This window comes from Lampetra planeri, chromosome 3, assembly GCF_965212315.1.
Source record: "Lampetra planeri chromosome 3, kcLamPlan1.2.h2, whole genome shotgun sequence".
Lineage (NCBI taxonomy): Eukaryota > Metazoa > Chordata > Hyperoartia > Petromyzontiformes > Petromyzontidae > Lampetra > Lampetra planeri.
The window spans coordinates 13,173,376-13,198,514 of NC_136109.1; the positions used below are offsets into that span (position 1 = coordinate 13,173,376).

At 38.8% G+C, this 25,139-nt stretch overlaps 1 protein-coding gene across 17 annotated transcripts in view; it reads right to left on the reverse strand.

Moving 5' to 3' along the window:
• Positions 1 to 227: 227 nt before the first annotated feature.
• LOC144738116 (uncharacterized) overlaps positions 228 to 25,139 on the reverse strand; it is a 195,549-nt gene continuing 170,637 nt past the window's right edge. For all 17 annotated transcript variants that reach the window (XM_078621146.1, XM_078621101.1, XM_078621057.1 and 14 more), the window contains 16 exons: positions 24,079 to 24,146; positions 22,720 to 22,780; positions 20,179 to 20,326; positions 18,492 to 18,622; positions 16,138 to 16,281; positions 11,645 to 11,895; positions 10,999 to 11,124; positions 10,691 to 10,808; positions 9,056 to 9,304; positions 7,936 to 8,012; positions 6,868 to 7,046; positions 6,251 to 6,309; positions 5,330 to 5,476; positions 4,015 to 4,079; positions 1,786 to 3,799; positions 228 to 1,268 (listed from right to left, as the gene is read on the reverse strand). In XM_078621146.1, coding sequence (XP_078477272.1) covers positions 1,165 to 1,268; positions 1,786 to 3,799; positions 4,015 to 4,079; positions 5,330 to 5,476; positions 6,251 to 6,309; positions 6,868 to 7,046; positions 7,936 to 8,012; positions 9,056 to 9,304; positions 10,691 to 10,808; positions 10,999 to 11,124; positions 11,645 to 11,895; positions 16,138 to 16,281; positions 18,492 to 18,622; positions 20,179 to 20,326; positions 22,720 to 22,780; positions 24,079 to 24,146 — 3,941 coding nt within the window. In that variant the 3' untranslated portion in view covers positions 228 to 1,164. The remainder of the gene's footprint in view (positions 1,269 to 1,785; positions 3,800 to 4,014; positions 4,080 to 5,329; positions 5,477 to 6,250; positions 6,310 to 6,867; positions 7,047 to 7,935; positions 8,013 to 9,055; positions 9,305 to 10,690; positions 10,809 to 10,998; positions 11,125 to 11,644; positions 11,896 to 16,137; positions 16,282 to 18,491; positions 18,623 to 20,178; positions 20,327 to 22,719; positions 22,781 to 24,078; positions 24,147 to 25,139) is intronic.

The following is a 25,139-nucleotide window of genomic DNA, read 5'->3' on the forward strand; positions in this document are numbered from 1 at the left end:
TATCCGTTTATATATTACTTACCCTATGCTAATTCACTGTGTATCCTTAAGAATGTTATGGTTTCATGTTGTGAAATTATAACTCGAAAGGAACGTGTAGAATTGCAAAACACTTCAGATTGATAGTTTCAAACTTTACCCAGAAAAATTACTTGGTATGTGAGAAAAATTAAGCAAAAAATTATATAAATATTCAACAAAAATACTTAAAAAAGACAATAAAGTGGTTTGTCATATAAAGCATTTTTCATTTTTACAAAATATAAAACATGGGATGAAAAGGCGTTTATACATGTTTTGTACAGGACATTATGCATGTCCAAGACCTCAGAAATTATCAATGTACATACAAAACCACAAGCAATTACAGTATCCAATTACACAGAATGCAATGGTACTGAAGTGATTTTCAGTACCAGAACACAAGCTGGCTCTTATGTCCCATCAACAATAATACATTAATTATTGCTGTTTGTCCACGTTACTATTTCATACTGTTTGTACAAAATCTTAATTTTAAATGGGAGATAATGTGTGCAACACCAGTAATCGTTCTAATATAGAGATGTTGTCTGCAATTACCCTCAAAAGCAAAAAAAAACATTTCCATAAATCAACTCCACACTAATCTGTAAAATGTAACAAAACATTTGATCTAGTGTTTGTACAATTTATCCATTACTTCTAAAGCCCCTTAAGTAATTACTTTTCTATGGATTTACATATTATGCTTGAACCATTAATATTTTTCTTTTATACATATTTCTTACAAACAAGTGCATCTTACGAGTGCAAACCAACAAGTCTATCACCGCTATAGTTGTAATTGATTCCATAGAGTAACCAAAATTATTTGATTATTTTTTTAGGACTCAAAACATCTTGCCAGAGTGGCATATGATGGAAAGTGTATAGTACAGCATTTAAAAATAAGATTTAAAGTTTTTACATATATCATTCATATTTCTAAAAAATACATGTTCATCAAAAGAACAAATGTAGTCAACAGACTTGACATAAGTCACCCCATAACATATGTTGAATGTGATGTAGAAAGTTACATGGCAAGTCAATATAAAAATGCACAGATGGGTATAGGATAAGGCTGGAACTATAAGCATATAACTTGTGAAACCCAATATCATTGTCAAGCAGCCAATCTTTCTAAAGGTATGTCTGTTGGCTACAATCTAAGAGGGAAAGATGGTCCAAACACTGTGCCAGTTCAGCGACGACTGAATCACAATCTGCACTTGGACTTTCTGCATCTGAAAACAGGTGACAACAAGGGCAATTAACATCATGCTTTTCAACATCACTCTCAATATATAATACACCCATTGTTTCATGTATCACACGATTGTTTAAAATATATTCATTTAATTACACAAATGCAATGGACCGATATCACAGGAAATGGAATGGACCTCTCGCCCAAAGAAGGGCTTTTGCCAAAGACGTGAGCCTAACGAATTTTGTTAGAAATTCGAAGGCAACGTGAATGCCGACACACATTGGCATTTTATTCGTACAAATCAGACCCAACAAATCAACTATGAATCATATTGGTCACAAAAGGCTACCTGGTTAAATGTAAGCAATATCAATGACGACATTGGCAACAGCACTTGTCGTAAACATTTAACATTCCAAGTGGTTTCCTGCAATATTTACGCGTGGAAAAAATACGGTGCAAGAGAGTAACATCATTGTCTCAACAAGATCATATATCAATATAAAATTAGTTTTTTACATAAGAATACAAATGTCTAGCAGTGTGCTCACCTGCACAGCTCATTCCATCCTGATCCACCAACCCTTGTACAAAATCACCATCAACTGGTGAAATATCCACAGCACGGGGCTCAAGCTCTGTTTGTTCACTTTGGTTCAGAGTCACAGATATGTTCGATTCATCACCTTGGTCTGTTGGCCGTACTCCTGCTGAATCTGTGGCTTCTTTGTTTCTACTCGGACTCATACATTTGTCGACATCAGACCCTTTTTCTTCAACTACCAAACTTTCTGAAGCTTCTGACGACTGATTATTAACGTCATCCTGGTCTGTCTCAATGGTTTCAAAGTCAGACATATTTTCCTTTGTCTCTTTAGTGTTCACACTGATGTCTTCTGTGACAGTTTCATGCATGAAGTTAGAGGTTGAGTCGCCGATTATATCAAGTTCAGCTTTTGTCGTAGGCTGACAATGCGCTTCTGGCATAGGAGGTTGACAAGACTCTAAATCCTGAAGCAATTCTTTCTCAGGATTGAACAAACTATGATCTTCCGTGTGTGTCTCCAGCTCTTCTGCATCTCTGTTTATTTGCCCTTCCTCTTCATTTAGCTGATCACCAGTCTGATCACTAGACTGTGACCCTTTACCACGTTTTTCTGAATTTCTCTTTTTTAAGAAGCCATCTGGGCGGAATGTACTTCTGGTCACTTGCTGTTTTTTTACTGAAGAATCAATTTCAAGCTCAAATACCTCTGCTGACAAAGCCTCACTCGTAGTGTCTTCTGTTACCTGTGTACACAATTTCAGATCACATTCAGTTTCTGCTGCATCTTCTGCACACATTTCTGCAGAATCTCCACATTCATTTTCTTCAGCAACCTTCTCACTTACATGCCGCAATAAATTTGACACTGGCTCTGTTTCCTGTTCTAATATCAAAAGATCGGCAATCGTGTTATTTTCTATTTCATTTTCTACTTCTGACTCAAGTTGCTGAGACGCAGTGCCTCTTTCACCTTCCAAAATAATTTCTTTCATTTCATTTTCAATAGCATCCTCTTTTAATATGGCTATTTCTACTCTGTGTATGTCAGTTGATTCCAAACTCGTTCCTTTATTTACTGCAAATTCCATCTCAAACATGTCTTTTGCATCTTCATCTACTTCCAACTTTTGTTCACTTACTGGTTCTACTTTACAGGGATCTTTACTTATTACCATCCGATTCTCATTCTGCCATGTGTCCACTGTATCCTCTTCAACATCGACATCCTCACGCTTTTCTTCACTTTCTTCAACATTAACAATCATAATAGAACTGTTATCCTCTTTGTCGGCACCTTTGCCGTTATCCATGTCACTTTCTGTATCTTCATCTTTTGTAACCACCTTGAGATTGTATTGGCGACTAATAAGTTTCATCAGATCTTGTTGCCAACCGGTATTGTCACTCTCAAGTGCCTTCTTTTCCAGAAAGTGTATCACCTTACAGGAAGGGTCCTCTTTCAACTTGGCAATTTTGTTCTCCAGCACAGTGCGTTCATTCCGAATGCATTCCCTCTCAATAGCAAGCAATGTCCTTTGCTCCTGCAGTTCCACAGCAAACTGATCAACTTTGGCCTCTTCCAGCCTCAATCTTTCTAATTTATTTGCCAGTTTTACTTTCTCTTCTTCAACCTTTGCTTTTTCTTCATCAAGTATTTTTTGTTCTTTTTGTAGTTTAGTCCAGTTTTCTTTTAACAATGCTTCAGACACATCGAAGCTATTTTCTTGCTTTGTCTCTTCCGAATCAGTCGTTTGGGAGCTCTGATCTACTGTTGGGCGTAATGGTATAGTGTGATCAGATACAGGGTCACTTGGCACCTCTCTAAATTTGGCCTCAACTGCTGAATCTGCAACTGTTTCTTGGTCTTCCTGGGCTACTTGTTCCCAAGTTGCATCCTTACTGGTTCCAAGGAGAAGCTCTTTCTTGATTTTGTTTGAAAGCTCCTCCATTGACTCCACCAAAACATCATTTGAACCATCACTTGGTCCACGAACGTACGTATCGATCAGCTCCACATCCTAAAGACGGTACCGACAGACAGTATCGATGATCAAGGTCAGGTTCAAAGCATGGAACACATCATCGGACAGGATGATATTGTTTATTCGTTTTTGACTGAAGCTGATAAAGAACCAATGGGTACTTTTTTACCACACTAGAATTATTAAAAACTGTTCTGAAGAAAGCTAATTACAAAGAAAGGATTACTTTATGAATAAATCAGGAACGTTACCTCTTCATATTCAAGAATTTCCATGGCCTTAGATAGGTATGTGTTGGTATCAGTTGGTACTGGATCTAGAATGAGAATAAAACACTTTGTTAGGACACTTTTTTTATAAGGCACAGACATTCTATATAATATACATGATTACATCAAATTGAGTTTCTCATATCTTGGCAATGTGGCCGAGGAAAATTTGTTCTGCATTTAAATGCATATATTGTATATACATTACGTCGCTTATCCACAACTCTCTCATCAATCAACTCGGAGACATATTAAATTCTTTTAAGAGTCAAAATTAAAAGACAAGGTTGTCAGCAGCACAAACATTTTATTTTTCCCATGCTGTTGCAGCTACGGTGGAGATTTTCCTCTGTAACAGTAAAAATTAGACTTTTAAGTATGAAATGTATTCAGTCCATGGTAAATTGGTGACAGAGAAATTATTGGCACATCGAGATACGACGCACTCTACATCATGCCATACAGAACGTGACGGTGCATACCACCTCTGCGATAAATATAAATGGATGACATCACGAAACCATAGTGGCTCATTGACTTTGCTTGCTGAAATTAGGTGAATATAAAATGTTTTCAGGTCAGTAACACGACAGAGCAAAGGAAGACCACTGCTTTTGAACACGATGTCAAGTTACATTCAGCATGTTGCAACTGCACTTGTGGAATAAGCTGAATAGGCAGATAAGATGTATTATGTAGCGATATATGCAGTATAAAAGAAAAAGAAAAGTTTTTTGTAAGATAAATATTTCTTGCCAACATTAAAGGTCAACATTTGCCATTTCCAGCTTTAAAACATAATAGACCAGGGCTGGCATCATTATACAAGCACTTATCACCGAGTCTCAAATGGTCAAACAATTGGCAGGGTTAGGGTGGTATGTTTAAAAAAGTTACATCATTTGTATACACACAAGCAAACACACTATTAATTGTTGCTTTGTTGTAAATGTGGTTTTAAAATGAGTCTGATGAGCACGAGACCAATGTTTTCTGTGCTGCATAGTTTCTAATAGAACAAGCTTTAACGATCTCCAATAAGCATGGTTGCGATAGAAGTTCAGCATACAATATACGGATGGATAGTTGGTTTTCTTTTCAATTCATGCACTTCCACTTCTAATGTTTTTGTATTGTGTATACAGTACGTGGTACAGAAGCAATTTCATGTTACGGTTATATACACGCACATGTCACTTTTAACTTGCAACAACAGCAGCATAGATCTGCTAATATATAATAAAAGTATCGTCTGGATAAGATGCTTGTGGCATGTAGAGCAGCAGAGGCCCAGTACCTGGATTTCTACCCCTCAATGCCTCGTAGTCAGAGGACAGCCTCACACGGCTGTGATCCATGACCTCAGTTGGCGATGACACCTTCGCCCAAGACCGTGGCCTCTCGCCTGGCACACACTCTTGCATCACCAAGCTTTCCATGCTCCCTGCAAATAAATACAGACATACACGTAATACACAGCAGCCTACGTCAATTTCATTTTTTATTTAGTTTTCTGTACCGACGATATATTTTATGTGTTGGTCAATTGGACTTCTTGCAAAGACCTTACACAGGGTGTTCACAAATGGTATCAATGAATTGTCAGTATTTTGAGTTAGGTCAATACAACTGTTCATGCACACACATATACTTAGTAACATGATGATATTATCTTGAGTGCCATTCTTCTACATGTCCACACTGATCATCCTGAGATTTGAGAGAGTCCCAAGTGTTCATAAAAATATTGAATGCGATATTTTTCAATCCTTCAGTTATGTGCAGCCAAGGATTAGTAAAAGCTTGACGGTTTAAATAAACTCAAATATATAAGGAATGTGCCCAACATTTCAGTTATACAGCTTAAAAATAAGTCAAATTATAATTCTTAAAAATGGTTGATAACCTTTAGAACACCCTGTAGTTTCAATTGAGAGTTGTAAATATGGTTAATAGGATGGACAAGGGTTTTATTCAAATACTAATAACCACAACGGGAAATGGGGTGATGTGTATTAACTTAATAAATTCACTTACGGTAATGACCACTATCTGAAATGTTAGATGGCATATTTTTCAGTAGCTCTGCAATGTTCGTTGATGTGGATAAGGAAATGTATTTTCAGTCAAGAGTAAGAAATCATTTTGTTTTTTAACCATTAAAGCTTAACTGAAACATGTATAGTGTGCATAAAAAATTGACTACGTCAAACGTTACCTTGAAAGTATTTTGGTGGCATGATTTCTGCGTTATCATTTTTACTCTCCAAAGTGCACCTGAAAAAAAGCATTAATTGTAATGTGTTTTTTAAGTTAAAAGGTAAATTTGCAGCCCTGCAAATGCTCATGCCATTGTTGGTTGAAGGGCCTTCACTATAGGGTATTTGGCCTTCTCTTCCATGCCGATCAGATATTTGATCGGTTGATTGACCTGCCGATCAACTAACTGTGATGTACCCATTTATACTGCCGGTGGACAGATCGAGGGATATAAGAAACTTGTCCGTTGTTTCAGCTTCCACAGCAGGAGATCGAATGGTGACTTATAGATTGCAAGTCCTGTGTATAAACCATTACACGATGGCAGTATCATAGCATCAATTGCAAGTTCTAAAACACGTTTCTTGCAGTCCATTGGAATACATGAGAATACATCAGTTTTAATGTGATACAACCCAAAAACACCTGTATTAAGAATGCATCATGCTGCACAAAGGTATTTTTAACCACTACCCTTTCCACCCAGACACCCAACGCTGGTGTTGTGCCAGTATTCTTTTTGTCAAAGACATGGCCCTTTACTAACGTGTGTCATGCCTTTTCAGTCGTTCTCACCTATCAACAGCCTGCCGTAGCAGAGTGTACCACGTGTTTCTCACTTCCCGCTTGTTGGCAAAAACCTCAAACATCCGAGGTTCTGGAGGTGTTGTGTTGATGAGGAAGAGCCCACAGCTTTGGTTTGCCATTGGCCGCACGAGCAGCTTTTGGAGAGAGATGGCCGCTGGCATTTGATCCTGTGCAGTTAACGGCAAAATATCTTGGCGAGTTCACAGGGATATCCCCCCAACACCGGTGTTGTAGACACACATGTACTGGAAACTTTGTATACGCACGCGCAGAGCACATTTTTACGTCATGCAACACAGCTCACTTGGTCAACTTCTATGAATTTGTGGCTCATTAGAATGAATCAAACGCTAACGATGCAATTAACTATGCTGAGCTATAATATATATCGTATGTCAAAGTTACAGCTATTTATAGAAAGCAAGATTTATTGTGTTAAAATTAATATATATTCTAATGCAAACATATGGATGTGATATTTATATAAGGATGGCACGGTTATACACGAGAGCATGGTGGGTCCAGCACCATTTCAGAAGTTTTCTTCCCAGGTGCTAATTCTGAGCACTCAATATAGGTTGAGTACTTCGTGGAGGTCCATGAGATTAGATGAGATAAAAGAGAGTCGTTTTGGGAAATTAAAAAAAATCACAAGTTGATACTGGATGGAGAAGGCTTGCGGCCAAGAACCTCCATTTAGGCAGATAACTCAAGAAGACCCAAGCCAGTTTTATTAATTAGGTTTGACTGCAAATAAGCATGACCAAGAATGTAACACTGAATGATGGTGTTAAATAACCACTGCTCCCCATTAACACATTTATAGTCAGAGATAAAGATCCCCCATATAGCCTTAACAAGACTTTTGGGGGCAAGTGCTGTTAGTGAGCACCTATGAAGGCCGGCACGGCACACAATTGGGTGGGTGGCCAGCACCACGACAGGTCGGCTTTGGTTTCCGAGTGGTGATGTTTACATACTGAACCAGGTACTAAATTGAGTTGAATCGACCACTGGTACGCACATACACAATAACATCATTATAACAGTATGTACCAGTGACGCAAAGACGTATTTCTGGTCTTTCTCTTGCAAGAAGATCAAGCAATCCTTCAGCAGCACAGCATGGATATCTGTAAAAGACACAATAACTTTAACTAGGCAAGCGACCATTTAAAACCCAACTCCTTTGCTGTGGAGATTTGAGAAGAATTCTATTCTATTTAGGATTTATATAGCACCCTTTCCAGAATAGCTTTTAATAAACTGATGAAAAGCATTAAATCATATTCAAAACAAACGCTCAAAGTCACTATACACATGCAAATCATTTAAATATATACAAGCCAATATGTAATTAAGTTTATGTAAACTGTAAATCATACAAATTTTACAATAGAAATAGAATGATTACAGTTAACTCAGTTCAACAGTAAAGACAGCAAATGTAACTGCCTAGACATATAAAACCTAAAAACAAAACAATATTTGAAATAAATTAATTCAATTGGAGAAAAAAAAAGTTATTCCAAAGGAAAATTAAACTAAGATATAGTATGATGTTAAGCAACCTACGCATTACAGAGACACAATCCAACGATCTAATATGTGATTAATCCTGTCCACAATTGGTCTGATCACCCCCTCTGGGAAGGGATGAACCGCTTCTTCAGTGACAAAAGTTTAACTGTGAATTATTTTTGATATGAAAATTAATTGCAAAAGTATCGTAAACATCAAAGTAAAAATGCCTAAAATAATACATTTTAACATTTTCAAAGTTTCATGCTGTCAATATACTACAAACCACTGTTTAATGATTTTTTGTGCACTGCCTTAAATGATACGAGATCTGTTTGATCCACAACTGGCGTATTATAATGGATAGAACGTACAATAATCAACCACAGATTGGTAACAAAGCAGGAATCCTCTGTAATAACTCTCCCTTTGCAACCCAATTAATTCGTGATGTGGTGTGAATCCGAGTGAAATACACATCACTTTTACTCTTGGAGTGAGTGAGGTGCCGATAGTGGTTGCAGGGTTTGCATGACCCAATTATATATACGAATGCAAATAATTTAATCTAGGCATTTATCCTAAGAGTAAATATCTTTTTAATCGGCGAATCGACACATAGTTACTAGCCCAAAGTTAGGAAGTGTCAGCGTACCTTTTGTGCGGCCTGGAGCCATCTTTCCCACTAGTGGTCCGTCATGGATCAGCTCCTTGGCAACCATGTCATCGCGATTGAAGGGAAGGCCACTCTTGAAGGTTGTGTGCGCCTTGGCCTCGATGCGCCCAACCAGCTCCTCTAGGCGCTGCTGCTTGCGGTATTGGCTGACCTGCTCATCCACATTGCTCAGGATGGCACGAAGCGAGGACACTGCACGTGTCAGGTGCATATGCTCCGAGATGCCCTCTGTGAGACAAAACAGGGCATGGAGAAAAAAAAATTACATATGAAGTAGATGAAACATTTTTTTTAATGCATGACAACTTCAATTCCTAAATTTTATATAAGTAAAACCTCACAAAGAATGTGGGGTAAACCGGACAGGGTACCTAAATACGTATATGCCTGTTCGGTCGATTTCAATTTGAGCAATGGGATAGCACTCAGACTGGACAGCCACTTACCGGCCATGCTGTACCTCCAGGCACTTAATTGCCCTCTAAGTGGCTGTGTCACACAAATCTACCAACCACTCCTTCAATATTGTGGATCACCATAGCCAGAAAGAGCTTTGCAAGTGTCAATCAAATGCTGGAATAATAGTACTTCAGTTGTCCATAATTTTAATTCTAAGTAATCTCCTCCACACTGCTCTAACGCCCCACACATTTCTTTTCTTGCTATGCTTTCCTCCATCCTCATCCACAGACAACTCTCTCCCACATATCTCGACAGGGAAGATGAAAACTTATTTTAGTCTGCAACGTTCTGAACTGGAAGGCGTTCCAAAGCCTCTGGGTGTCATGTACATACCAAGTCACATAACTAATGAGACTGTACGACATTGTCCAACGCAATTACGGCTTCATGTACCCCTTCTATATGGCCTCTTCATATGACCACACATGTCTTCACCCAATGTCACAGGGTCTGCTTTGTTTGCACGTTTGCCACATGACAAATATGAACTATGACAGCATGACATGGGGCAATGGATAGAGCAGGGCACACGTGCTCTCTGTAAGGCACAATGGACTAAAAAACATTTTCTCCATGCAGATGGATTTTTGACTGTAGGATCTCTTTTGTAAAATGCAATAATGTTACATTAGGGAATCTTAAAACTTAACTGGGGCAAAATATTAACATGCACATCTTTGTTATTTATTTCCCCGGCTTTGCTCTTCTGCAACAACTAGATTATGGCTTGAACCATCAACCATGTACACCATCACCTCTAAATAATAAAGTGTATCCTGTGCGATGTTCTGGTTATAATGTAACATATCAGCATCTCAGTATTTTCTTCTGTCAAACAGGGTTGCCAAGCATCCGGTCATATGATAAGATTTACTGGTTTTCAACCTTGCCGTACAGTGTCCACTCAATGCCCCATGAAATGTATTCACTACGACACATCATGAAGCAATGCATAAAGCAGAGCACACTTGCACTCTGTAAGGGATTTTTTTCTCTCGCAGATTTCTCTATGACTTTCGTCTGTTTATTTTCTGCCCATGACTTACGAATCATTTCACTCCCCGCCAACCCGTCCCCAACTTGTATATTATTTTGGAAATGGGAAAAGTCGGCAAACCTCGATGTCATCACGTGACGTGTAAAGTCATGCACCTTTTGTGTACTTGAGAATACGATCGAGGAGTGGAGGGTACTTGGTGATTCGCTGCGTAACGAGAAGCACGCACTCCAGGAAGCCCTTCCGCCGCACTTGTGGATTCTTACTCTGCTTCTGCATGGGGCACAGTCGCCAGCCAAACATGTCAGCTCACAGTAGTTTTGTCATGTCCTAGGGTCAATAATCAACCATGTGAAATTGAAACAAAATTACAAAACGTAAAATGAGCAACGTTTATTCAAATGCAATACATGTGACTCGTGTGTATCGTGTGGATTTTCAATTTCACTAAGACAGCACGTACCCGCACGAAAATCTGCATCTTCTTATCTTTGGTCAGAAGTTCCTTGAAATTAGTGACGGACTCACTCTGTTTACTGCAGAAGGCCCCATACAAATCCTTCATCTTCCCACCCAGATCACCTGTAAACTGTGCAAAAACACAAAAATTTACTCTTCTGATTACTAAACTGCAATTAATCAAACACAATACACTATATAAGTCCTCATAAACCATTGTTTTGAGATTACCTTCCAATTTTTTACATCCCTTAACACTATCAATTCCTCGCCATTAAATGTGAATGCATCATTATGAACAGCAGAGCATAACAAATTACAGCTTAAGTCAAATTACAGCTACAAATACACTTTTGATATTTATCTTTGCAAGCGACGGATTTTTAAGGAAATCATCCTGTTTTCTGTACAACCAGTGGCACCAAACAAAGTTAATCTTCAACAAAATCTCACTTACTATGGCACATATACTCACTGAGTATTTATTGAAAATTTTCCAGGTTATTGGTCGACTGCAGTAGTCATATATTACCTATGTACGTCTGTACAACATGCTATATTCTTGAACATCTGATTGCATACATTGAACATACTTTCAAATGATACTTAAAGTTCAACTGATAATAATTCTGAAGCGATAAATTACAAACCTGTTCGAGCAGAAGGTCTCCGATGTGATGAATGACAAAGTTTTGCTGGCTGTCTGGCTGCAGACTGTCCTTCTGACGGGCCAACAGGGTGTGTAGGAACTGCGTGTGAAATGTACTGAGCTCATCAAGCCGGGGGAAGATACGATCCACCACAACTTGATCTAGCTGCACATCGTTCTGAAGGCCTTTCCGGTACACCTCGGACAGGATACGCAGTGTCCTCACATAGTTCATCTCCGTCTGTATCAGCTCTGTTCCCAAACAAAGCCATGAATGTAATTTAAATATATACAGTACCATGCAAATTGGCAACAACAGTATGTGTTACTTCTATCATTATGGAGCAGAGAATGGAGGTCAATAGTTTTTTCTGTGGCCACTCATGATTTAATAATGAAAACCGATCGAGCAATATGAAGATAGAGAGGGCATCGCAGTTACTAATATGTCATGTGATGCATTTACAAAGCCATAATTTATCACCCTGGCCAGGTGAAATTAACTCTTTTGTCTGGAGCATTAAGAAAATGGGTCATATCGTGAGAAATTATCTCTCTGGGACGAGAAATATTCCATTGTAATATTCAATACGATGTAGATGGGACTTAGAATTGTGAAAATAGGCAACATCTGTTTAGGTATATAGGTGTGAGGGACTTAATAAAAGTATGATATCCAAATTTAAGGTATATATCCCATTTCATTACTTGCATACAAAATTAAATACACAACAAACACACATCTATGAGCCGTAACTATAATGAAATGACTCAAGTTGTCCATAATGTACCAAATTACTTTATAGACAACTCTGTGAATTGGGAATACAACTTTAAATTGGTGGCACAAACCCATAATTCAGCATTTTGGAGGTGAAATTGGTATGTTGCACTGAAATTATCATGCATGTAAACTTGCCGTCAGAGCAATGAGGTGGGCAGTAGATGACATTGCAGAACATTGGGGGCTGAATTATATTATATTGAGCTTACTCTGTGGAATGTTTCCTCCCACGTTTCCTCCCACATGCCAACTAAGGAAGTGGGGTAAATATTCCATTGCAGGAGCCACTGGAATGATCTGCTCGAGGCATGATTGACTGAAAGACTTATTTACTAATAAAAATGACCCAAAGTCTAGTGTGCGGACTGCTAAACAATGCTTGCGTATACAATATATACAAGTAAAAATGGTCAAATGTCAACTGGTTATAGAGTGCTTACTCGCCATATCTTTTATTTTCATGGGTAAAAGTTGATATTTTTACAGCCCTTTCTCAATCCACTGCTGGATCAAGGTCTCCCCATACCATGTTCGATGGTGAGGGGGGAAATCCAGGAACCAGATCAGATATCTCCCACAAAGACGTTAGCCGCCGTCCGGAATTAAACTCAGGTTACTGGATTGATAGCGCAGTGTACTAGCCACTGCTTGACCACTCCACTCCCATGATTCACGATCGTGAACACTGGAGGTCCTGCACTTCCTGGTGATGATGCTCTCAAGCTGTGTCATAGGTGAATTGAAGCTCATACAAGGAGCAGATGGTCATCGAATGCCATAATTAACTCGTGGGATATTTGTGTTCATTCCATGTGGCAATCTAATGCTTAATATTGAGATGTCTGCCAAAACATTTGACACCCAAGCCACAACATGTCATTTATTACACATTCGATGATGAGGCACACCAAGAAGCCCCAGAACCCGCTTTATAGTTCATGACGTTGCATTTGGTGGTAATAATGACAGTATTTTATCATATAAAGCAAGTGAACTCCCTTGTCCACGCAACATTATTTGAACTTAGGTGATGATGCTTCCGTTTGTTTTTATCCACCATTAAACTTCTCTGGAAATCATTGATCATTCACTGAATATAGATCTCCCCAGCCTTGGCAAATAATTGTATTTGTATAGAACAAGATAAGAGAGGTTAGATTGTGTAATTAGCCATATCAATATTTACACAATCAAATTTACCACAAATGTATAATACAAACAGAACAGGTACACATTTTCAAGAGAAATGTGATTACAAGGCAGGTCCGTCTGAGTCACAAGTATTGTGCATGTGACGTGCAATTAACTCCCCCCCCCCCTTATACACTCGTAAACATGTCACATGACTCTCCCTCTTCCCGGGCCATTACTCTACACTGGGCTCACATGCAAACATAACCCTTATTCAATCTGTTACACTCAGACACGTGACACATTTACTTCCACATCATAGCCATTACCCTTCAGTGCCACCCCTTGCTCCGGGAAATACAATTAATATGGCTAAGACTATAAGACGAGGCAAGGTTTCATGCATTTCCCTTTCAAAGAACTCAACACCCTTCAATCCTATTCTTGTTGGCTCCTTTTTACTTAGAATGGAGCAAAACGTTACAATGCAGAATATAATGTTAAATTATATATACCATTGAAAATAATCACGAATGGCTCCTGCTCATACAATTAGTGTACCAGTAGCATTGGATTATAAAGCCTCAATGTGCCAATGAGATACAATTTACGTATTTAATCAAATACTACTATGAAAGATCGTCTCTTTGAAGGCCCTTAGCCTAGGAGCAAAGGTTACGTCCTGTTTGATTCAACTCTCTTACACACGCGTTAACTACTTATGTACCTTTAAATTATATATCGCAGCCATAAAAGTAGCAACTTTGCAAAGTCATCTTATGAAAATCAATCATGACAGACAATTTTTTAAACCAACAAGCCACATTGACGTGAAAGACATTAAAACTATCAATGATTTGCAGAAGAGGGAGGAAAGCGTCCATGAGCTCATATGGAAGAGTGATTTAGAAATACAATTTTTATTATATTTTGAGGAACCTTGATCCCCTAAGAACGACTTGTGACCTGGCGGCTGAGGGTCACTGCTTGGTGGCCGAGTATCTCAACAGGATTGTCATGTCACCACCTTAAGTATACATGTCAGCACTTCTCATATATTAGGCTTTGTACCTTGGTAAAAATGTGTTCCTCGAATCAATGCTGCCATCTACAGGTATTTTTCCTAACTCTATGATAGTATTGTTACAATTGCTAAACGAGTGGAATGTTATTCATAATAAATTGGAAATGGTATTTACATGGCATGAACATTTGTTTGAAGCCGTTTTTAAAGATTTAACATATCTACAGCCAAAAGGCATATAGCCCAGCAATGAGGCCGTCTCTTAGACAAAGAGGATGATGTTGCAGATGTCACACACAAAGATAAAAACTCTGCCCTTCACATTATGGACTCAATGGTATAACCGTGGATTTAAAAGAATACCAATTGTTGGAACAAAATAAGCAGACGAATTCACTAAATGATTACACACAAATAAAATATAGCAATTATGAAATGATACCTCAATCATTCTGCTATTCAAAATGAATACCAATTTAACTTGAATTTTTAATTTGTTACTCTCTTATCGCAAAAATATTAATTGTTCATGGCGGTCCTCGGGAACAGACTAATATGAGACTTTGGAGGCCAACCAACCACCGCAGTCAGGGTCGAGATTCTGCTCGAGGATTCTGGAAGGTGGTCGTGGCCAAGGGCAGAGCCAGCCACGCCACAGAGGATAAAAACCGGGTCCCCCAGAGGGACCGGCGCTGTTGTTCATCCTGAAGAAACCTTAGTCTACGTTCTATGTCCTACATAGTCTCCAACACGTGGACTGGGACCCAAGCGGGGGGTCCATTGTAGTTAGATACGGTGTAATTAGTGTAGTTAGCCTGGTGATCACCACCATAGGTTGTTATTCTATAAAGGGGCAGTAGTTACCCTGTGTGGTGGTGTTAATAAATGTGCTGCCTCCAAAGAGTAAGTCTGCGACTCAGCTGAACTCACTACACATATATTATGCATATAACAATGCATATATAATTATCATAGCATGTTTTTTGTTTGCATGTTCACCACAGGTACGTGTGGTTTATGCAAACAGGATTCCTTGAATAAGGTTTCTGTTTGATGTTTTAACATCTTGGCGCCTGTTTTATTGCCAAAAAGGGTAAAACCTGTTGTTATATTTTAATACTGGCAGGAAAGGTCCCATGTGACATTTACAGCAGTTGAAAAAAGCTATTTACACGTACTATATCTATAAAACATTATGTTAAACTGCAGAAATCTTTACTCAGGGTTGAACCAAGTTTCTTTGGGTCTCAAGGGCACTGGGAGGGGGGGGACTGCTGGTACATTGGTTAACAGATTGTGCTATGAACCTGGTGATATGGGTTCAATTCCTGGGCACACTGCCCCCAATGTGGTGAGGTATAGTCAAATAATATATATTGGCTACAAAAGGGACAAGAGAAGTTCAACAAACAACCATACAATTTATAAGCTGTAGGGAGGGGCCTTTATCAAGCAGTGTATTGACAAAAGGATGTATTTTGTTTTTATTAGCACTAAACCCCATTGTGTCAGATCATTATCCACGTGTGTATTATGCACTCCTCTTTTGCCTTACCATAAATTACTTCTTGCCTCCTGACAATATCCTTCTTCTGCTTCTTGACAAACTTCTCCTCCATGGCCACACTCCATGACTCAGCTTCAAATAGCTTCTGTTCCATCTCAAAGTCGTACATTAAATTTGTCAAGTGCATATCTCCTGCGCCAGTCCAGGGAAAAAAAAAAGCGCGACGAATTAGAAATCTCTCAGCATTTTCCATAGGCTCATATAGTCGGAGTGAGAGATCCACAGTTCACTTTCACATTCATAAGCATAAAAGCCTGCTTTTGAAACCACTTCCTTGAACAGATGTCATCAAAAGATTTTCAAACATATATAAAACATAGAATCAGAATATTTATTTACACTGGAGGAATCCGATGTGCAATTCAAGCTCTTTTTCCCAGATGCCCAGCAGGGGCGGCTCAGAATGTGGCAATGAAAAGAAAATCCAAACACAATTGGAGTGCAAATTATAGGAAAAGTAAACAAATCACTTTAAAATATATACAAAAACGCAAATATTTTTTTATAGGTTAACAATTATCACCCTTTGCAATTGAAGGTAAAACAGGTATAATGTGCCTTGCAAACACTTCAAATTCTCAGAAATGTTGCTGCAATCGTGGAAAATCTCATTCATAACACTATAACATTTACACAAAGTAGATCAAACTTATAAATTACAGCTTAAATTGTGCCAAAACACCTCATCTCGAGTACCCATATAGTCGTCTGCCACCTTATTTTATTTAAACAATCTTTGAGGAGCTTTAAATGTCTTCATATACCCTCAACCTAACAATCTATCCTGGATGATTCAATAAGTGTTACAACAAATACTGAAAATGTGCCCTAAAATGTATACTAATCTGAATTCCTACACATTTCTTCGTCATGAACTATTTTACACATTTAACTTTTTTCTACTTTACTCTTTGTTTGCAGACTTTAATGTTCTGATATTTTGTAAAATTTAATATTTCTATTTCACAGTTATATTTGTATTATTTAATTGTTCATGTCAAGCAGGTCTAATGCCTGTCACACAACCGAATTATATCACTGCCGAGATCCTGCGTTTTGGCCGTAAGAAATACAAGTTAAAACAGACTCTTAAGTTTTACAAGTCTCAATGCAACAACCAAATATCCCAAATAATGACTGTTAGAGAATGAGTCTTGAGACTCGGTAAATAACTTATAAAAATCCTGTTAAGCTAAGTTAGGGCCCATTGTGAAGACATGTTTACTTTCTTCGGGAGGCTTAGGAGAATATGTTTGTCATCAACTTTAATTGCCTTTGCTCCATTACCAGTAATTTAGCAAAGCAAGTAAGAAAATAGTCTGGACCTAATTCAGTCAAGTGTAATTGTGGTGAATTAATATATGCACATATACTATAGATTGAGAGACCGGTAATCTGCACAGTTGAAGGATGGCTTTTTTGTGGCTGTGATTATTAGTCCTTAAACTGACATGGATTCTGTAGAATCTCTTTAGCCGTTTAACAATTTAAAGTACAATTATTCTACATTATACAAATTCAAAAGATAGCATATTTACATGTGTATATCTGTGTATTTGCTGGTTAGATAATCTCAAATTAATGTGCTGGGTAATTGTTGGGCGTAATACACCGCCACCACTTTGGTTGAGCAGGTACTTCCAGTCAGGGGCCAACAGGGGGCAATAGCGAGTCCGGCCTGTGCTAAGCAGGACTCGTGGTTCAGGCATCCCGGGAGGGGGGGAACGGTTGAGAACCGGAGGGGGACACCCCAGGGCCCCGGGTGGGGGGCTGGGGGGGGTTGCGCAATAATCCAGGTCCCTTGAGAAGGTTCCAGATGGTGGGCGTGGCCAGGAACGGGGTGACCCTGGGAGCCCCATAAAAGATGGACCCCAGAGCAGCTGAGCTCAGTTCGCCTCAAGCCGAAGACCCAGAAGCCACCTGAAGATAGGACCCTGGACCCCAAGTCCCGCCGTCCTTATAAGGGCCGGGGCTCAGTGAGTCCAGCGCTCAATAGGCTAGGACCCTGAGGATCCCCCAACCCGACGCCCTCTTCTCAGGGCCGGGTCTGTGTGAGCCAGCGGGTGAGACCTGAGGACCTTGGCTGGGTCGGGTCAGCCTCCCCTAGGTCCCGCTAGGCAGAGGGCTCAGAGTGATTAGCTCAGTGGTTAGGGCACGATAGCCCAGAGGCCGTACCTCCTTAGGTTGTGGGTAGAAGGGGCCATTACCCCTTCATGTTAGGGACCTAGAGTTATTGTTGTTATAATAAATACGTGTTGCCTCCTACGAAGACTGAGTCTCCCTACAAACCCACTACATATATACATGTAAAATAAACAAATGAAAGAGCTAAAATATCTCACCTTCATCCGTCAAAGACTCCATGGAGACACCAATGTTCTGGTGTGCCAGGACGAGGGAGTCAATGGACTGGGACATGTTCCCAAGAAGCGTGTGAACACCTTTATCCATCTTATCCATATCCGCATACCCGCTGTAATCGGGTAAAAACAGTATCATAATTTTTTTTACAAATTACAGTTCAGATGGACCTGTTCATGAATTACTTCATTACTTGTTATAAATCGTGTGTGTATTGTACATATGGATTTGTATATGCTCTACCCGACCTGTATTATTCCGACTTAAATGTGTGAGCCAATAGAGTTATAATTGTATGTTTATATGCAGTTGGAAAATACATGAGAATCTTCATCCCCTACTGCAAACACTAGCAGGACCCTTCTGGAAACAGAGTCATGAAACTCAGCAAGGCTTTATTGGGTAAACAAGCATTAACAATATACATTACGGCACTGAGTAATAGTTGTGTTCTCCTAAGAACATGAATACCAATATAATATTTTTACAACAACAAATATTGATAACACTATATACTTTTCATTGCTAGGATATGTTGTTTACATATGGACTAAACGTCAGCTAATTTACAAGAACAAATATTAACAAAAAAAACGATTAACAGCTTTTTGCAGTGGTTTTTAATCTGCCTGCTTAAAAAAAATATCAGATGAACATTCACCTGCAATATGCACCCATGACGTGCATTCCACAATACACCTGTTAAGTGACATATTGTGCACAACACGTGCATGCAGAACGAATGCCGCTTGGAGAACGTTTCTTTTGTGTGTTGTGCATGCAGCAGAACATACATTGGAATTCCAAATGTGTCAATCAGAGTTGTCCAAACTACCAAACTATGGGCCAAAGACCAAATCCAAATAGGGGCTTAAATATGGCCTGCTGCAGATATAAAATTGTATCAAGTTAATAATCTTGGTCCACATTAGATTTGTGATAATTGTACATGCAGGGGGTTCAGGCATAGTCGGTGACCCTCAGTGAGACTACCATAGGAACATAGGAACATGCATGATTTTATCTCTGTACATATATCTTTCTCATATCTCTCTTCTGAATTCATCTAATTCATCTTTACTCGCTTATGAATCTCTCTCATTTCTCTTCTGAATTAATTGCTTATATCTCCCTATTATATTTATGTCAGACGAAAGATATCTGTCATATTTCTTGTCCGAATATATCGCTCATCTTTTATATAGCCCAAGGCTGAAGATAAACCTCATGTCTCTCTTATGAATATCTTTTATGCATCTTACTCTCATATAAATTCAGATCTCTATCTCTTGTGGCTCTCTTTATGAATCTCTCTCCTATCACTCACCTCCATATGAATCTCTGCCTTTTCTGTTACGTATTATATGTTTGTGGTACAAGGGTCTGAGTAAGGATGTGTAGTGAGCCATGGAGTGGGTTATTCAGGCTGCACGATGGGTCATCAAGTGGCACAGTAGGCTGTAAATAAGTTTAAGCATGACTATACCTTTACATATTTCACCCACTGTGCATTGGAGCAAGCACTGAGTTTTACAGTCGGGTATTAAGTGAGGATTTGGTGTCGTACACAGTGAGATGTTTCTTGCAGTGCAGAGTGGTGGCCTATACAATAACCAATGTGGTTGACATCAGTGGTATGTAGTGATGTGTAATGCGATGTCAACATACCCTGCCATGTTGATAGTCGACACACTCTTGGAGAGTGTGGAGCTGCTCATGGGGGTACGAAAGGTATGACTTCGGTCCGAGAACATTAAGTCGGCTGCCTCATTTGGTAGCACGACTGAGCGTGGCCGCTCACGCCTTTGTGGTGTTACTGCAAAAAGTGCGAGAAAAGGACAAATAGGAGTGTTAAAACAGGTGTCATTTTAGCCTGTGCCACAGAAGTGAAACATTACATGATACTACATTTGTTCTCCGATGTGTCTAAGCTGTAACGCATGTTGTTCAGCATTATGCTCAAAGTTTCGCTCCACAGCTTATTCATGAATTGAATTCAGCAACATGAGACATTATGCTGAACAACATGTGGTACAACACAACAACCTTTCGTGCAGCCATAGTTCAAATGAGTTCTCAGCACATGTACAGCCCTTTTGTCATTTCAATGCTAGAAAAGGGCCTCCCCCATGTTGTACAGACTAAGCCGGTTAACTAATCGTACTTCACTATGCTGGTCAGTGCAGGTTGGTGGAGGCAGGGAACACAGACACAGGAGCATATGAGTACAATACAACGATGGATTCTTCTGCACTGCCCTCTGCTGCCCATAACATTGCCAAGAAGAAAACATGATTTGACACCACCCATCAAAAACTAAAATCTATTTTCCTTTTGTTCTCGCCAGTGACTCTGTGATCAGGTTGGGTAGAATTATTTATTGTAAATACTTATATCATGACATAGTGATGTAGATCCTGATGTAGTATTACAATGTACTAAGCACATGGTCCATAATGAGATAGTCAAAGCGTTTCGTTGGTGTGGGTTGGTTAAGGGAACGATTCACCCTCTATGTAAAGATGTTCAAACACCAAATATATATATCTATTGCAAGGCATCAAGTCTGCATTAACCCCACATACTTGTGGCAAAACATGCAAACAAACATGCTCTGATAATATATGCATCGTCTTTGAAATTGATTGGCCTACACCAGAAACAGCCTTCTTTACAGCCTTGTCTCATGCGGTGCTAGACGAGAGAATGGCAAAAGGTGAACACAGTACAAAGGCAATGCAAGTATCAAAGTATTAATAGCTCGAGTTGAGCAGTTATATATATGGGGCATTTTTGCCAGTATCAAAATGATGAAAAAAAGAATCGGCTTTAACGTTTCTGGCAATAAAGCAAGTGTTAAGATGTTCAAACACCAAATACTTCCCTTGTCTTTGTACTGTTTGTATTTTGGCGTTCCCCAAATATACTTTACCTGACTCGACATACACTCATAGTCTTAAGTTTTTTTGCAGGATTAATTGACCCAACCTGACACACACATAAACCATAATATTCGGTCCTTATCCAAACTTTCCAAAACTGGACGTGAATAGGTAAGGAACACTGCATGTCACAGTCCACACTAGTGCGATGCACTGGTTGTCAAGACGGTGTAAAAAGTGTGGTGACAATGGCATGAACCCGACTAAAATGTCTGACGGAAGGCATTGGGCTGTTTTTGTAATGGGGGGGGGGGGGAAACTTGAGCAGTGGATTTTTCCAGTTTTTTTGACAAAAGTAGCATATTTTTGTTTAAATCCATCAACACATGAATAAGGATCATAATATTTTGTTTTACGCACAAAAACATGCTGAAATGATCCATGCTTTCTGGTTAAGTGCACTGCTTTGCAAAAATACAGTAACAATATTAAATACAACATTTTTGTGGGGCATACATTGTATGCAATATTTTTTCATTTTTTGCGGTTTGAGAATATTATAATGTTACAATCAGACTGAGTATCAAGGCAAAGCTTCACCCGCATAGCACAATTAACACACTTAAAATAATTAAAATTGGTATAAATGTTATAAAGAATACCAAACACTAAGCGGCGTGTATAGTAAAACAATGTGTAGCTATCAGTAGTTTGTGTATGTGTTCTATTTACCCATGTTATTCCAATTGTGTTGAAAGAATGTAGCATCTTGTCTTATCAGCAACAAGTTTAATAAACCAATCAATTTCAAGGACAGTGCATACATTATCAGAGTTGTTATTTTTTTGCATTCCGACCGCAGGTATTGTGGTCAATGCAAAAATGACTCCTTGTAAAAAAAGGTGTCAGTTTTGTTGCCAGATAAAATGGTAAAAAAAACAATTATCAAACTTAATAAAGTTATTTCTTTTTACATGCAAACCAAAATATTGTCATAAATGGATAACTGGTAATGCCATTTCATATTTTATTGATAGAAAGTAACAATGGATCATACAACGTTTCTGAACGCTTTCACATTTTACTTTGTATGCCGTGTCAAGCGTCATCTGGCCACTTTATAAACGGTGGACAGAGTTTAAACAGAAAATGTATTCCACAATGTTGGTCGTCACTGCATGTGCCATGAAATGTTATGCATGTTAGAGCCATATTATACTTATGTATATCACCAACACAAATGTTAATATTACTGATATTAACAATGAAATTATGACAATTTATAAATGCTCATAGAAAAGCTTCGTAGCCAATAAAAGGTACAAACTTGAGATAGTTGCAAAAGTAGGCTTTCCTGTATCTGGAAGTTGCATCGGGCTTGGAATTTCCTGCAAAAACAACAAATTAATTGAAGGCAAATTGAACTCCCATTCGCGTAACATGATGCAATACAAGCTGCTATTGTAGTTGTGAGCCCTGTACAACACATTCCTGCGGAGGGAGCTGGTAGGAACGTTGGGTTGCTCGGTCACTGGCCAGGATCAACGATGGCGTGGTGTATTCCGCAAATATGCCTGACTGAGGGCTGGCACAAGCCGGCGTGAGTAGGTTAAACGTTGAGTTTCATAAGGGCACCACGGGGTGACCAGCCCCTCCCCACCCAGCCCCACCCCCCACCCCTCCCACCCCCCACCCAGCCCCTCCCCACCCAGCCCCTCCCTGCACGACGGACACAATAATCCCCTGTGGGCTGGTGTAACCAGAAGGTTCCTACCAGTATAATGTTTTATCAAATGTACACAATGACCGTTTTAAGTAGGGGTAGAATGAACATGTCATAAGTGAAACACAAACTCAATGTTGATGCCACAGTTATCAGATGACCTGTAGGTGGCCTGGCTGTTAAAAGGTGAACAGAATGTATGTTTGGAAACAAGTGTCGTGATAGCAAGTCCGTTGCTAGGGATGCCTCCCCGAACTATGATCTTCCTTAAAGAGGTGTGGCACAGAAGATTGCTTTCTCAATTCTAATGCAAACATTAGAACATACACTGTTCATACTCCAATGTGACATGACATGCCCCCTTAAAGGTGCCTTTCTGCAGCAGCAGGCATAATGTTGTACAACCAAGGCAATGTTTGACTGAAACCTTTAGTTAGGTTAAGGTTTTTACTTGAAATACTATATTTAGTATTGCAAGGGATACATGGACATCAGTACAAGGAAAGAACCATTAATGATACTATATTTTTGTAGTTGTTAAGAATTTTCAAATCTGGAATATAAGCCAAATCATGCGTAGCAAAAATATAGTAAAACATGGTAAATTAAGATACTGCACCCTGAACATCCCCTTTACTTCTGATGATATATTTTAATGGCCCAACAATAGCAGGAAAATTATTATGCTGACTTGTTCAGGAGTATATGAAGAACACGTAGCTTCAAAAAGTATTCCCCAGAAATGTGCTCATTCATTCTCCACTATAAATTCAATATTTCAATTGAACAAATTACAACATTAAGATCACTGATGCTAACACACATTCATATTTGTAAACATAATAATACTACACAACTTTCATTTTATACTTCACCTATTTAAGTGATTCTAGAAAGAAAACAAGCATGGTACGTTGTACTGATAATAATTCGGGTTAACTTAAAAAGCAAATATATCCTTACCCTGAGCTTGTTCATAGGACAGGGTGGTACTTTGTCTTTGCATGCTTTATGGGCCATCACGCTGCAATCTGAGCAAGCAATACAACAGCTGTACGTTTTTATGGGTTCCTTGTTTCATGCATGCAAATACAGTGAGAATTTTAATTTAAAGTGTTGGTACAATAAATCGGAATAAAAACTAACACAAATATTAATACGTGGTTATACAAAGCATCTGAAAATAACATTTTCAAATAAAGTTATCAGTCCTAAGAAAATATTGGATTTTTTGGCCAAAATATTAATTTATCAAGTCCCTGGTGGGAACACAAACAGAATGTCAAGGAAATTCAAGCTGGGCAGTTCATTCAGAAACTAGAGAACACATATATGGTCAATGAACTCCATAATGTACTTGTGCACACAACAAGGTATTTGCTATGACAAGACCTGCATACATGAAGCACCATGCAATACATATGGGATCCTAAAAAAAAATTATATTATCTCATCCTAATGTGGGGGGAGATGACATTTCAGAGTTATGAAATGCAATGGCAGTTGTAAATATCAACAAGACAATACCAATTTTCAGTGCACGGACTGCTGCAAAGCCATATCTCATCAACAATAATACATTGTGTAGCTTGAAAATAAACTTGATGAAGAACATGAAGGATTGTGACACCACATCACATATTAAGGTCGTCCAACCTTTAAAACAATGTGCAATTTCGCCTAGATGGTATTAGTTGCGTAAAAGGTAACATGAAAGCACGTAACAGGTGGGCCTCGGGAAGGCCAGTCCTTCCACCCTAAACTACATCAAGGCTTTCCTGAGGCCCTCTTATGGCGAGCAGACCTCGACATTGTTATTGAGCTCCTGAACATATTGCCATACACAATAACGGAATAGTAATACTTTTAACTCAATCAAACTATTTCGGTGTTTAATGGTTGTTATGGAGAAAATATTGAACATTTTTGCATAATACTAAAATACATGTTTCCTTGCAGCAGCTTTAAAAATATAGTACAGTTTAAAGACGAGAGATGGTAGTCGTCTCAAATGTAACTAAATT